Genomic DNA, 15,129 nt, shown 5'->3' with positions numbered 1-15,129 from the left:
CTTTAAGAATGACAGAAATACATTAAAATGCTAGACATGTCACTATTTATAAAGTTCTTCCAGCATTCAGGATGGGGTATGAAACAGCTCAGACTCCCAAGAGTAAATAAATCACAGTTATGAATTCCTTGGTAGTTTACAAATAACCAGAATAATTGAGAACTATGACTACTGTCTAAGCTAAGACAGCATTGCTGGAAAAGGTGGATGGCACATTTGAAGACACTTTAATTGAATTAGTAGAAATATTCATGATACCCAGAAAAGCACTCAAACCATAAGGCCATACCAAACTGATTCTATGTGTAATGTCATCGGGCAGATAATATTATGTTTTTACCTTCAGAATGGTTTCTCAAAATCTAAATTAAGCAAAGGAATATGATTTTCTAGAGCTTTATGCTTAAAAGAATGCACCAGTCAATTGTAACCACTGCCCCCCAGGTCTGGGGGTATACCTGAGATAGATGGGGAAATGGGTCTTGTTTTGTAGTGGTTTTGTTTTCACACCGGAAATAGCATGAAATGGGCGTTACCTCGGATGTCCCCAGCAAGTGGCAGGGATTTTACCAGCAGTTTAACACCACAGGCGAGGGTTTTACATCGGATTGGCTGGATCTAAAGTCAAAGTCCCCGCTATTCCCCAGACCTAGGGGGGTGGTGGTTACAATTGAATAACAGTGATCGGAATAGAAATATATAATATACAGGGAAAAGTGTTCAATCAAGGGAATGTATGGACATGCAAACGTATATGATGCTTTCTTTATGATTTTCATTGCTTAAAATAATGCAGGATAATTTTTGAAAAGCGAATTAAGAGATTTAGAATCATTTTTTTTTATGTCACATTTTTCCAGACAGGCAAGTAGGTTTTAGAAAACTGAGCACGACGGTTAAAATTAAAATAATTTGTTATGGCCTGATTGAAACTTATGCACTGGTCAATTGTAACCACGGCCACCCCAGGTCTAGGGAATAGCGGGGATTTTAACTTTCGGTCCAGCCAATCCTGGGTCAAAACACTGTCCTCCGGTGACCAACTGCTGGTAAAATTCCCCCCAAATGCCCCTGCAACCCAGGGACCCTAGGTTAAGCCCAATCCCTGCTATATTTGGTGCTAAGACAAAACCACCACATTCACCCTGGACAGCGGGGCCACCCGGAAGGTAAGAACACGGCCCATTTCCTCGGCCATCCCCGGTATATCCCAAAACCTAAGGGGGGGGGCATGGTTACAATTGACTGGTGCATTATTATGAGAAAGGGAGACTACTGGGTTGTCAGACTTTTTAGAGAACAAGTGTTTCTCAGCTGAGCCATTTAAAGAAAACCAACATCAGATTGTAAAAAAAACATATCTCATGATTGGGTTATATCATATTTATAAATATATAATTAAACCTGTTTTAAAAGGTCTTGCTTAATTGATCCTCTAACTCAAAATTAAGTGCCGCTATCTTAATATAACTTGCAATGGTTATAAACAAATTGATTATAATAATCAAATCATTATAAACTTCATGCAGGGGAAACATAACTTTTGGAAAGTGAAAAATAAACCATGAATGTCTTGGACATGATTCAAATCTTGCTCATGAAGTGAAAAAAATTCAATAGCTTTAAATAAGCCACTGAAATTCTCTGTTAAATTCTGCAGCAGCTGTAACAACAAACATATAGACCTACAATGATGATTATTGTGTGACATTTTCCAGAGATAAAAGTTAATGATGCGTTTGTGAGGAAAACATGATACTCTCATCAAATTAATTACCCAGTTCATTGCACCAAGTAATAATTGCTTTGATATCGATCAGTTGTATTTTTTCATATACAATGTATGCCATCAGAGGCTCACTACATGTAGGTAATCTGATTACTATTCATTAAAAAGTCTGTAAACGGAGCACTCAGATTACTGAGCCCCAAGATAAAATCTTTCAGTAGATCTTCCATGTAAATACTTCAGTATTTTTAAGTTGTAAAATCAGTTCTGGTTGTTTGCGCCATTATATAGAGAGGTCAATCAATAGTTTACACGTCCATTGTAAAGATCTATCACCATTCAGCGGTGACAATTAATGGGTTCAACTTCTATTAGTAGAGTCTGTATTTCAAGAAGCCAATGGTCAATATAAGGTATTTACAGTCAAATTACTGGAATAATTATAAAATAACAAGTATTCTTAAGCTTGCATTACAGCAGAATAATTTATAGATATACAATAATAAATTGATAGCAAGAAAAGTGTGACATTTATTAGGAATTTAGGCCATAAAAAATAATATTGTGGTGCGAGGTTCCCTACCAACCTTATTTTTAAATCATAACCCTCTTTATATTTTTATACAGATTTTTTTTTTAGTGCAAACCACGAGGCACATGGTTATACAGATTATACATATTGTGTTAATTTCTTGGCAAAATTTAAAATAAATGTCAGAATTTTGACAAAGCATGGAGATCTTAGCATTTGATACTTCTGAAATTCATTGAGTGATTTATAAATATAACATGCTGAAGTTGCAACTGAAACCATTTTCTGAAAAAGCTGCTGATAATACAAAAAATACTGTAGCACTGTGACCACAACCGCCAAGTCAACGAGGGGAATGTCAAGCCATCTTGATTTCCTATCATCACAAATGTTCAAAATAAAATGTTTTCCTTACTGTTGACTGTTTTTTGTCAACATGACCAAAACCTTTTTTTTTTTTTGGCCTAATAATAAACTGACCAGGAGTGTCTTGACAAAGGTTTTGGGAGAAAAATGAATTCATGAAATATTGTAAGTTCATTCAAAAAACTGCTTGCCTGAATATTCAAACATCTCAAGTTTAAGTATGCTACTTAAATTATTCAGTGTGATAAAGTATAGCCATGCAAGGTTTCTATGAATATGTGATGTCGTTTATCATTCCATAGGAGTTCGATCACATCACACTGTCACACAGAAAACCGTTTTCTCATGATAACATAAATGAAATATAAAACCAGTTGGTTTAGTCTCATCAATAATTATCAATATGAAATTCTCTGAAAACAATCTATAAAAGGAAAAAAGCCCTTAAAATTGTCCTTAATTATACTTAATGTTTTAAAAGTAAACTAGACAAGTAATCCACTTAAAATTTTAAGTTTGACAGACATTTATATCTTATCTTATAGAGATCTTTAATGTTCAAATGTTTCAATTCAAAATACTTTTGCCAATAGCAGATGAAAATATTACAATCCGGAATGTGCCCTAAGGCCATCTGATGTATTTTTCAATCAGCAACATGTTAATTATAAAAAAAGCAATTTACCTTGAAAAAATAATTACATGAAATGAAAAACACAACAATAACAGCAATTACCTCATGATGTTCTTACATCTAGGTAATTCCCAGCTTATAATAAATTAAACAAGCTCGGCAGACCGCCTGTCGTGTGATACTTACTCAACATAGTAAATCCTTCCTTCATCTGAGAAGAGTTTCGCTTCAACATTATCCGGCAGTGCAGCGTTCATACATTTCAGGCCGTTTCTCTCCAGGGCCGACGTCATGACTTTTCCTTGCGATGCTTGAATAAAATCCAAGCACGTGCAAAGGTGGTTACTAGCGCTCTGCTTGGAGGAACACTAGCACGTAAAATTGCGAGGCACTTCCCATGTCACTTCAACACACATTCTGATAAACCAGTCAAAAGCACAGACTGGTTCGATATTTGAATTTAATATGCCCAATGCTTTCACTCTGGATACAAACTCTTCCCAGAAAATGTTCTTCCACCAATATCACACAATAAAGTGATCTATAGATATTTCATTGCCAGATAATTACATTAAATTACAGCAGGGCACAAAACTGCCGACTCTGATACACATTCTAACTCCTTGATAGGAACGAGGCAATTAAATTCCTGGCAATGACTTTTTTCTCAATTTTCATTTATCTATTTTCTGTTCCTCTCAGGTTACAGTCACATGGTGTGAATAGATTTTCTTCATCGTCACAATTCCAGCGTGAAGCTCAAAACTACCTCATCTCCTGTCAATGAGAAAAGGAACATGTCAATTAGTTCCGGAGAAAACCTAATTATGGCCAAAATCGGACGTTGTTATGTGACAAAAGATAAAGTCTGTCTTTCAAGAAAAAAAGTTGTTCACAACATTATGGTATATCATACAGACACTGTCTCAGCTAAGTGTGTCTTTGTGGAGTTCAAATGGTCATGTCTGCTAGACATATATATCAGATTCATGGTGAAAAATGGTTATCTATGAATAAAGGAAGAGCACTTACATTCTCTTATAATACAATTAGTTACTTAACAATATCTGGACAATTGTACAGAAAGTGGATTTATATTAATATAAAATGAAAAAAAAATAACATTGAGCTAGATATTTTATTTCTTAGGACTCGTTCAGATTTCATACGGACAAACTTTCTTGAAATTGATTTTTTTACCTACTTTTAATAATAAATTTTAGTCTAAAATAATTCACTTTCAATTCTCCAATCTCCTCTACTAATGCTTTTTGGCAATGTAGGGCATTTTATATCATATTTTTCAATATGGCCTTTAAAAAATATATCTGAATTTAGGGCAATGTTCTAAAAATGCTATGTAGTGAAGGGACAAAGTTGTGTTGTTGTTTTTTATGTCCAGTCAAAACAGTAAAGCAAGTTGTGACATTCTGATTTGTTGCTTTTTTATCTAGGGTTGAAAAAACTCTAGGGTCTACGGTCTTGCCCAGTAGGGTTCGGGTGCACTAAACACAGGCCTATCTGCAAACACAGGCCTATCTGCAAACACAGGCCTATCTGCAAACACAGGCCTATCTGCAAACACAGGCCTATCTGCAAACACAGGCCTATCTGCAAACATTTAATAGAGCTCTTATTTGATCTGGTGAATATGATTTATCAGGGTTACAAGGATTTTGTTCACATCTCCCATGAAATAAAACAAAATCAATGTCTGACCCTATAAAACATAAACAAGGCCCCTTAGCACTTATCTTTCACTGTAATGTGTTCTAGTCTTTATCAAACCATGAGATTATGTAAGACCTAAGCAGAGCACTTGATTTTCCCCAAAATGAATGCTATGTTTTACTTTAGGTCATTGCTGAATTATTGAATTTAAAGCTAAATATAAGACTTTCATTGTTTGCAATTAATTAATAGATTGTTCAGGTATGTTGTGATTCTTTTTCATTCAAAATGGAAGCATTAAATCTTCTTTACAGTGCAAATAAAAGGCATGAAGAAGAATGCGATGTGAATGCCAACTCAACTAGTTATTTTCTTTCAGTTGATCAAAGGGCACAGCTCCACAAATAAAAATTGCCAATGTTGTGTAACTTGCTACAAATATATACTAGGCATTATTTTCCTTGATAACAATATTATTTCATGTTGAATGCCATATATATGTGACATAAGTCATAGACAACATTTAAACTAGTTGCACAGCAAGGACAACAAGGTTAAAATGAATTTCTTAAATAACCAGACAAGCAAATTTAAGGATGCAACTTCCATGAAGTAGTTCAACAAAGGTTAAAACAATTGTCTCCAAAGCCGTCTATTTTCAGCGCAAATTGAACCAGCAAGTTGACTGGGATGTAACCAACATTTATATTGGATTGCAAGGAGAAATTTTAAATGGCTTTCTAGAAAAACTATCAATTACATCAGTAGCATCAACGGGAGAAAATCTAATTATGCTGAGCTGGCATTTCTAGGTAACTCGTTTTACATCCAATTAGTCTCCTAGTGGTCTAAAATTTCGATGAGAAATAAGAAAGACATACACTGGAAGAAGAATTTGGCAAATAGCAATCCTTAATGCACTCCTAAAAAAACAGCATTTCCAGCTTCATGCTCTGTTATATGTATTAATTTACATGGTTTATTTCTGCAAACTGTTTTGCAATGCAAGTTTAATATATGCAAATGAAGCCAAATTAACCTGTCAAATAAAGAACCTAATTTTAGATGTTTCACTATAAATAGTACTGTATATTACATACTTTAACACATGAAGGAAGACAGCCACAAAAAGTTTACACTTAAAAGTGTTGTCATACAAAAAAATACATGTTAATATTTCATTTATACTAAGTGCTTGTTCATAATTTCCTGTCAGTGGTATTGTTTGCTAATATTGATGATTATGGCACTTTGGAGTCTGATTGTTATACTTTTGAGAGCAGTTAATTAATATATTATGTTCAATACAAGTACATCTTTAGTCAACAATGTCAAATATAAACTCACTTTCAATATATGTGTTGTTTCTCATCACTTGCTATCCAGCCAAGAAGTGTCTATGGATTCAAGTCCTTAGTCTATTTAGCTTAATAGCCAATATGACTTAGTCAATAATTGATAATCTACTTACTTGAACATCATCGATAAACAAAGAAGCTGGTTAATTATTTAATATTACAAATACGCTAACTTATACAAGGGTTTTCTGTCACTCCATATTAGTATATGTGTTTAATTTGCAATACTTCAACTATAACCTATATCCTTCTAGGCTACTACCTGGTAATGCAATTGTAAAGTAAAGCCTCTTACGTGCCTACTGCCCCCAACCACGGGCCAAAGAGTTTACATAAGCCCAAATGCAAAATACAATTTAGAAATCCATTACCATACTTATAAACAACTAAAAATTTGATTTTTATTGCTTGGTCTAGAAGATATTTCATTCCAATATTTGAACAGACTAGTACAGGACAGAACTATTTATAAAAGTTGGTTGTTTCAATGGAAAGAACACAAGGCAATGTGCAAACATTTTTAAGATTTGAGCATTTGATTTGTTTCCCGCAATGCAATAAACTCTGCCAAGAGTCTGCCAAGAAATGACTGGCCCCTGTTTATATCGACTAATACCAAAAACTCTTTTTCCATGCAGCACATTTAGCAAAAACGTTGACACAGACATGAAGACTGAAAAGCATGTGTAAGAACGAGTTAGTAAAGTAAACCTATACTGTATACAGCCTAATAAGAAATTTAACAGAACACCTTGCACAGAGAACAATAATGTTGTAGAGCTCTAACATAACAATTGGCATCTCCTGTCGTGTTAGGAATAAAATGAAAACAAAAACATGTCTAAAAGCACCAAACAATGTCATAACTAAAATAGTCTTATTACCTGGATAGGGTTACCTGTAAAAATATGCAGATTATTTTCAAAATATTTCTATTTTTATACCATTCAAAGCATTTTTCGCACGCAGAATAAAACAAAACGCATGTAATGTTTTAATTTATTTTCAATACAATATACTCACACAAGTATTGGTCACATTTTTTAAGTATTTTTAATAAAACTAAACTCGAAAAAGTTTTGTCAACACTTCTCACTTGACAGCTCCAGTGCACATGTTTGTGACGTCGAATCACGTGATACACAAATTCAAAATGGAGGTTCTAGGCAGCAAGTGCTCTGTCAATTAAGAATAATTAGCATTTTGAACGTGTTTTTACATAAAATCATAATATTTGTAGGCTTTCTTAATTCTTTTTAAGCACCGTTGACGCTGTAGAAACCGTTTCACTCTCGAAAGAAATTAAAAACAAAAAAAATCGGGAAATCCAAATACGTACAGTACATGACTCAAAATAACTGATTACTCAACAGTTTATCCAATCATTTCAGTATTTTTTTTGTAAACTAGCTGATTGTTTAACTGCCTTTCTTGTGATTAAGGCTTTACAAAGTAAAAATGACATCACAGCAAGGAGAACTGTACAATGTACCATTGTCTAGCGACAGCGAAGCAGGTAAATCTGTCAAAAAACTTAATTTTAATCAAATTAATGTTTATTTTATTTCTTACTAATGCAGGTTTCGCTTAGCCAGATGGTAAGACCTGCTCCACTGTTTATTTCTGACTCTCCCGTTGAGACAAAACACTTTCAAATTGTTTATTATAAAAATAACATTCTCACATTCAGTGTTTTCAAAACGTTTGAACGTTAAAAGCATGTCTTTGGTGATGCTTCATATTCCTAATTTATTTTCATAAAAATATTTAGCATGTCTTTGGTGATGCTTCATATTCCTAATTTATTTTCATAAAAATATTTAAGATGATAGCAGGTATTCTTACATTTTAAAACTGTCTCAAGTGGTTGTAAATGCGAAAGACAACCTAATTGATCTGCAAGAATGCCCTTTTAACACATACAATTACATGTTATATGTTCAAAAGATAATGATTTAAAGACAAATCTGAAAATAGGAATTATATTGAATCAATATTTAGTTTATATGAATCATTTATTTTCAGGGGAACTGTCACTTCGTGGAAATGTGTTCACCAATCCAGCTGATACGCAAAACACAATTGTTGGATCCAGCAGTAAGAATGATTTTTTTTAAGTTATCTCTCCTAAAAATGAATACATGCCATTGATAATGGTCTTAAATAGGAAATTATTAACAAAACCTTTGCTTTTGAAAAATATGAAGTTGTTGTTTCGGCAACAATGGGTCTATATTCTTCAGTCTTAACAAACTGTTTTTGTATGTCTTGCTGCAGGTGTAGAGTCTGACCTAAATGGCGATGAGGAAGAGGAGAAACAGCGCCTGATTACTCAAGTCCTGGAGCTGCAGAATACACTTGATGGTAAATAGGGGGCTTCTCTTAATGACAAATGAGATTAAAACTTTAAAAAAATTCATAGCGGCATATAGTCCTTGGTAGAGGTTTATTAAGCCCAATAATTTTATGTGTAAAGGTAAATTTGATTAAATATTCTTCAGGTTAATTTAACTTTGTGTGGTTATCCAGATATTCTTTCAAAAATAAAATTCATACTTAAACACATTATATACATGTATGTCTTGTATCAGATTATGTGTCTGAATAATTTAAATATAAACTATATAGTACAATCTGACTAAGAACTTCAACAATTCAATGTCGGAAAGTTTGATTCTTCAAGCTAAAAAGCAAGGGCAAACACTAAATTTATGTTACCCAGATTTCACATTTTCCCCAAGGCGATCAAAAAATGTTATATTTAGGCTATTGAAACTCATATTAAAGATCTATGATTCCATTATTTATGAAGTAGTGTGTCTTTTAAAACTGTACAATGTGGTTTGTACCAGAGGTTGGCTGGGGAAAACAAGAATATTTATAATTCTGGTCTTACTTTTACCTTACCTTTTTGAACTTTGTTGATGTTGTTTTTTCAGACCTGTCGAGTCGTGTGGACAATGTGAAGGAAGAGAATTTGAAGCTGAAGTCGGAAAACCAGGTCCTTGGACAGTATATTGAGAACTTGATGACCGCAAGCTCCGTGTTCCAGTCAACCTCGCCAAAGGCCAAGAAAAAGTAACGTGGATGTGTTACTTAAAAATATTTTCATATTTTCTAAGTTTTGTGCACATGCAAAAACATTTATGTTGACCAAAATGTAGAAATTTGTTATTACAATCATACAAGTCATGTTTACATTAAAAACAAAAAATGCAATTATGTAACAAATTCCATCTATCTGGATGAATTTTTTTTTAATTTCTCCTTGATGATCCTGGAAAATAAAGGAGCGTTGGCAGACTCAAATGGTTCTCCTGGTATTTATTTAGCATGATGTTATGACTCGGTAATATTTGAGATATGCGGTCCTATATAAATAGTTAAACTGCAGTCGTTGGAAAAGGCACTCGTTCCAAAACTGGTGTTGAGTCAAGGTCAAAGCCTAGTTCTGACCATTATTCCTTCTATTTTCATATAAAATATACTGATGCTGGATCAAAACCTAAATAAGTCCAGGATTCGAGCACGATTGCCAGTCCCAAATACACAAGGCATGTGAAAAACCTTATGATTACCTCGAGGTCATAATTTCAAACATTTTCCCGAAAGCAAAAAAAAAATAAAAATAGGTGTTAAATTTGTCGTAAGTTGTATAAATTTACAACGACAGATGAAAGGGATTTGAAAAGGTGTCGGAACCTGATTATCACTTTACGCATGACCGCTAATACTTGATAAGGGCATCTAAGAAAATAAATGTGAAAAGCTTATGACAAGAATTTAATCATGTTCTCATGTTGTTGTTTTTAAAGATGTTGTTTTTGGGCAAAAATAGAGTAATTTCCAAAAGGCAGTGCATAATCGGTGCCAAAAAAAACTGATGACTTCAAACTTTGAAAGTACAGTGTAAGACATTTCATTACAGACTAAAATGAAAAATTAGGTCATCTGATCATTCTAGGTTTAAGCTCGGTCCCCGGCGTCCTCAAGCATTCACAGTTTTATTGTATTCCCATTTAAATTATTTGAAGTCATATTGACTTCAGTGTGTAAAGTTACAAGATTTTGTTTAACTTGGTTATCAATGGGCTGATTGTTCAGAACTCTGTTGGTATAGAGAACGCCTTTTTAACAGCATCATTGTTTAATATTAAAGGTTTACTATTTTTGATATGTTCATATATTTAAGAGAACAGTTGAAAGAGATGTCTCGAATCTTGTTAGAAATACTGCAGATCACAAGTGTTTCCAAGTAACTTCCAGAGCAGTAAAGATTTCAAGGTTAACAATGGGACATTGACAACGGGACTTTAACAACTTTGTTAACTTAAAGAAAATTCTGTACAATCAGCCTATTGTCTATTACTATTAATCATTATACCATTGGTGAGCTGCATCGCGCGATTTTGGGCCTTCGGACATAAATATTACAAATGAAATAATCATTAATAAAAAATGCCAAAAATAATGATTTTTCTATGTTAATCAATTTCTTCCAAACTTCTTTCTTTTTAAGGTTTGTCATTGGTGCGTCATTTTCTCCACAATTTATGACCATTGGTTTACTCATGTTTCCATAGCAACCATGAATTTCGTCCCGACATATTTTGCCTGCATTAATAGTCTGTGATTAAAACTGCCAAATGTATTAAAAATACAAAACTGATTCATTATTTTTATCTTAATTTATGGTCTTTGAAGATTCTATGATAAGAAAAGAATTTAAATTATAAGCTAAATGTGATATTGATACGTTAATTTTGCACGTTTTGAACAATGTGCTTTCGTAACGACGTCATTTGAATGACGTCAAATTTAGTATTCAAAATGTGCAATACATAGTCTTACTTGTAAGCAATTTAAGTGATATCATCATGAAATTTTCAGAATATCTTCCTGAAATATAATTTCATTCAAATACCTTAAAATATTGTAATAGTAAATATATGTCCGAAGGCCCAAAATCACGTGACGCGGCTCATATGTGATTGGTGTTACAATGTTGTTGTTTTTCAACAGGTCGAGCAAGAAGAAGGAGAAGCAGTAGTCTGGTTGCCATGGAAACTGTTTGAAGCTGCTTTCTGGACCAAGTGCAATATCTCCACAGTCTTAAGTCTATATATTTGTAGGCTAAGCTATATTTACTTCACTTCCTTTCATGATTAAACTTTTTCATTTTCAATTTATTAAAAACATGAATACTTATTTTGTTGAGTTAAACTGGAAGCCAACAGGGTGTTTGTTATACGAGTACATTGGATGTATTTTTTAAAATTGTATAATCATAATAAATGGAATATTTGATCTATTAAATATGAAAATGATACTCTTACATGTTACACAGATTATTCTTTCCCTGAAATTTGAAAGCTAAATATTTATATAAAACAAGTTTCTATTTATTTGTAATAAAAGTTTGTATCTTTTCAGTAGATCTGAAGTTTACATTTTATGAACATATATTTTGACAGTTCGTTTTTTATAATGATTATTTCAAAATTATTTTATGGCTGAAGTATTTTGAAAGTTGGAAAAAGCTTTCTCTTACTGAATACCTTGATATATAGCTGTAGATCATGTAAAAAGTTGTACAAATGTTGTGTTTTTTGTTTAAATAATAATGTTGTGTAATTTCATTATTTTATACCTTAAAGATTTGCTTTACTAGCTTTATAGTTATGTTGTAATAAAGTCTTTCACTTAAGAAACTTTGACGTGTTATGTTTTTCATAAATTCAATATAATGATTGGCAATTTGGTTTGGTGGCTACAAGTGATTTTGAGAATAGGACATGCCAAGTCAATTCCTGAAGGTGTTTGTAGATTGAGAACATAGTAGGAACTGGGGGCTTGCGTGCGAGGTGCGTCAGGTTGGATTATTTTGATCTGGCAAGGAAACACATGATTTTTTGCATACCTTGTGTAAAGATTGACATAGGAAGTGTATTTTTTTTGTCACCAAATACCATTTGTAACATTTACTGAGGCCTGCATGGCAATTTTTGTTCAATGTTGATGTCAAATGCTTACTCTAAAACAAAAGACTGCATTTTTAAAGACAAGTCTGTCAGTATCTTCCATGGCCGCTCGTGTAAGATAGGTTCATCCAAAACCGAGCATAGGTTGTTTGCGAAAACAAGGTTAACCACATCAGTTAAACAAAATAAAGTTAAAATTGTATTTTTTCGCTGGAACACTTGGAAAGGGTGAAGTGAAATAACTTGCTTATACATAGATATGTGATAATTCGTGGTTGTCATGGAGGAGTTCTGAGGAGAGTGCAGCATTATTTCTTGAATGAAGGGTGAAACAGTTCCAGTGTCAGTTGACGCGAGAAATGATTAATTTTGATTCTAAACGTCGTCACAAGACGAGGTTTCCATGGTGCTACCTACACTAAGGTCTTCAAAAAGGGAGGTAGTTGTGTGATGACGATAAACGGAGTTCCATATGGATACTTGTTTTAACTTTGCCTGTGGGCAAGACAAGGATTTCCCGCACATTTTTGGATCTAATTATTTGAGGCGGGAGAAATTTTTTATAACATGTTTGAGGCAGGATTTAATTTGTTTTATTACCAGTTGCATGTAGTAGTCATTCACTTAAACCATCCTATCTAGAAGAGTGCAGGGCCCTCTTTGGAGCATTCAAATTCTTGGTAATATGTAAAAGGTGACGGTGAGGCAAAATTGATGTGCGCCTAGTGATGCAGGCTGAGCCTGTTCCTAAAGACCTGGGTCTGGGCTCAAGTAACTAGCTGGTCATCCAAGTGTATGCCAGATGGGAGGAAAGATTGTAGACAGGTGTGTGCCATAACTACAGGAATAACCTCAGAGTATGACCTCTAGTTGTCGGGGCTTCGGACCAGGGCTGGTATTCAATATTGGTCTAAATTGGATCTAGGAACGATGTAGCTAATTTGATTACTTGTTATTGATAATTGACTACTAGTAATACAGTAATTGGTCAATGATGTATGACCATAAGATTAACTTGAGTAGAATATAAAATTCCAGCCCTGAAGTATGCACTCAATTGTTATGTTGACACGGCCATGACTGAAGATGTACAGAAGAACCAGTTTTGCATCTGATCATTGCTGTTGCAGTGTTGGCCAACATAGGGTGGCTATCAACTGGCTTGTGCTCCATACTCCAGTAGTCACCTTTCACAAAGCAGGCTGCTCTTGTTTGCACTGTGTCCAGTTTGCTTTCAATCTAGGCAATATGTGGATACCAGGCATGGGAGGATGGGCCTCACTAACCACTTCGGGATTTTATGGCCTGAAGGCAGCTAGCAACGTATCTTCGCAGGATTGCCACGGTGTTGATGGCTTTCCTTGTCACCAAGTCAACATTATCATAAAGTAGTAGCTTCTTTTGAATTGTGGTACTAAGATATCTGCTGCTATCCTATCTTTCACCAAACTTGGTTACAATATTCATGGACACTATATCTCACTATATATGAGTAAGATACCAGACTGATGGCTTTAGTAGGACCAGGCCCCTTGAAAAAAACTTTTGGCTCAAACATTATATATCAGCATCTGAACCGAACAAATTTGACATCTATCCCAATCATTTACGACTACCTAAAAGTATGCCCTTTTGTCACAATTTGACCAAACATGACCTTGGACTACTTTAATCTCTACCAAACTTGCTAACAATGTTTATAGGCATGTAACAAACATGGGCAACAGGAGTGAAGACTTTTGTTTCATGGTTTGTATGCTATGCATGGATATCATGAAATAAGGAATCCAGATCACTTTATCTTGTTGTTTAAAGACTCCCAAGATTGTGCCATCCAGTTACAAGATTTTAATAACTCTTTTTGAAAGACATTACACTACAAAAACTTCATACAAGTCCCATAAACCTGGAGAGATACCAGTGACTAAATATGCCTCTTATTATAAGAAGAGTCATGAATATCCGATGTTCTAGTCATGTGCAGCACATTGAAATGATGAGATTGGTATTAAGTTGTCCTTTTTGTTTAAAAATATAATGATGTCATTTGAAAACGAATTCCATTTTCTATTATGGTTTCCATTGTATTTCTTGAGTTAGAAATTTATATTTAAACGAGCGAATAGGAATCTGCTACATATCATTAAATCTGTTTGACAAAGTGATGTCGGTGTACGAAAGAAAAAATATTGCAATATACATTTACAACACTTTTATTATTCATAAACAGTTCTTGGATGGCATGTGAATAAATACTGAAAGATGTGTGGCACAAGGGTAATAGAACCCATGTGCCAGAGGACAGGCCGTATTGCTGTTGGAGCAAGCCTATTGTAACTTTGCTTTGCTTTACTTGACCAGTTTATCAATCATAATTTTGATGCATCTGTGGTTGATATTTGATTTGAGAGCTGAATGAATATTGAAATGCATGGTACATCGACTGGAGAAACCATGTGGTGTGGTTGTGACATACAGCTGGCATACCTAGCCAATGGTGGCATTGGATTACTTGACAAGATATTGATAGATTGTCTCCACTGTAAATACACATTATTCATATGTTTGCTAACAATTATATTCATATGCATATTAAAATATGCCGAATATAACTGCAAAACCTTTGTCACCACTATTGTTTGATGATCTGATAATTGTATTTTGAGACGGAGGTCTTGTATAACAATAAACTATATGTTATGTTATTGGACAAGTTTGATAGCTAACCGAATTGTCTTAATAACTCACCAGTTCTGGCCCAATAGCAAATCAGGCCCCCTTAAATGCACTGATGAAAGTGCTTCAATTTGCATTACATTATTATCCTGAATCGTGAAACCCAAATAACAAAGCTGATA

The 15,129-nt window shown here is 33.9% G+C and overlaps 2 protein-coding genes across 7 annotated transcripts in view; one reads left to right on the top strand and one right to left on the bottom strand.

Annotated features, from left to right (window-relative positions):
• LOC128229029 (uncharacterized) overlaps positions 1-7,411 on the bottom strand; it is a 75,403-nt gene extending 67,992 nt beyond the window's left edge. For all 6 annotated transcript variants that reach the window (XM_052940666.1, XM_052940669.1, XM_052940670.1 and 3 more), the window contains exons 1-2: positions 7,314-7,411; positions 3,448-4,038 (exon numbers count right to left, since the gene is read on the bottom strand). In XM_052940666.1, coding sequence (XP_052796626.1) covers positions 3,448-3,554 — 107 coding nt within the window. In that variant the 5' untranslated portion in view covers positions 3,555-4,038; positions 7,314-7,411. The remainder of the gene's footprint in view (positions 1-3,447; positions 4,039-7,313) is intronic.
• A 26-nt stretch (positions 7,412-7,437) lies between these two features.
• LOC128229028 (short coiled-coil protein B-like) lies at positions 7,438-12,004 on the top strand. The gene is made up of 5 exons (XM_052940665.1): positions 7,438-7,806; positions 8,316-8,387; positions 8,568-8,654; positions 9,230-9,368; positions 11,313-12,004. The coding sequence occupies exons 1-5, from the start codon at positions 7,749-7,751 to the stop codon at positions 11,338-11,340; spliced, it is 384 nt and encodes a 127-aa protein (XP_052796625.1). The 5' UTR covers positions 7,438-7,748; the 3' UTR covers positions 11,341-12,004.
• The last annotated feature ends 3,125 nt before the right edge of the window (positions 12,005-15,129 follow it).

The sequence above is a fragment of the Mya arenaria genome, chromosome 3 (genome assembly GCF_026914265.1).
Source record: "Mya arenaria isolate MELC-2E11 chromosome 3, ASM2691426v1".
NCBI classification, from domain to species: domain Eukaryota; kingdom Metazoa; phylum Mollusca; class Bivalvia; order Myida; family Myidae; genus Mya; species Mya arenaria.
Note: the sequence above shows the minus strand (reverse complement) of the source record. Positions and strands in the feature narration are given on the sequence as shown.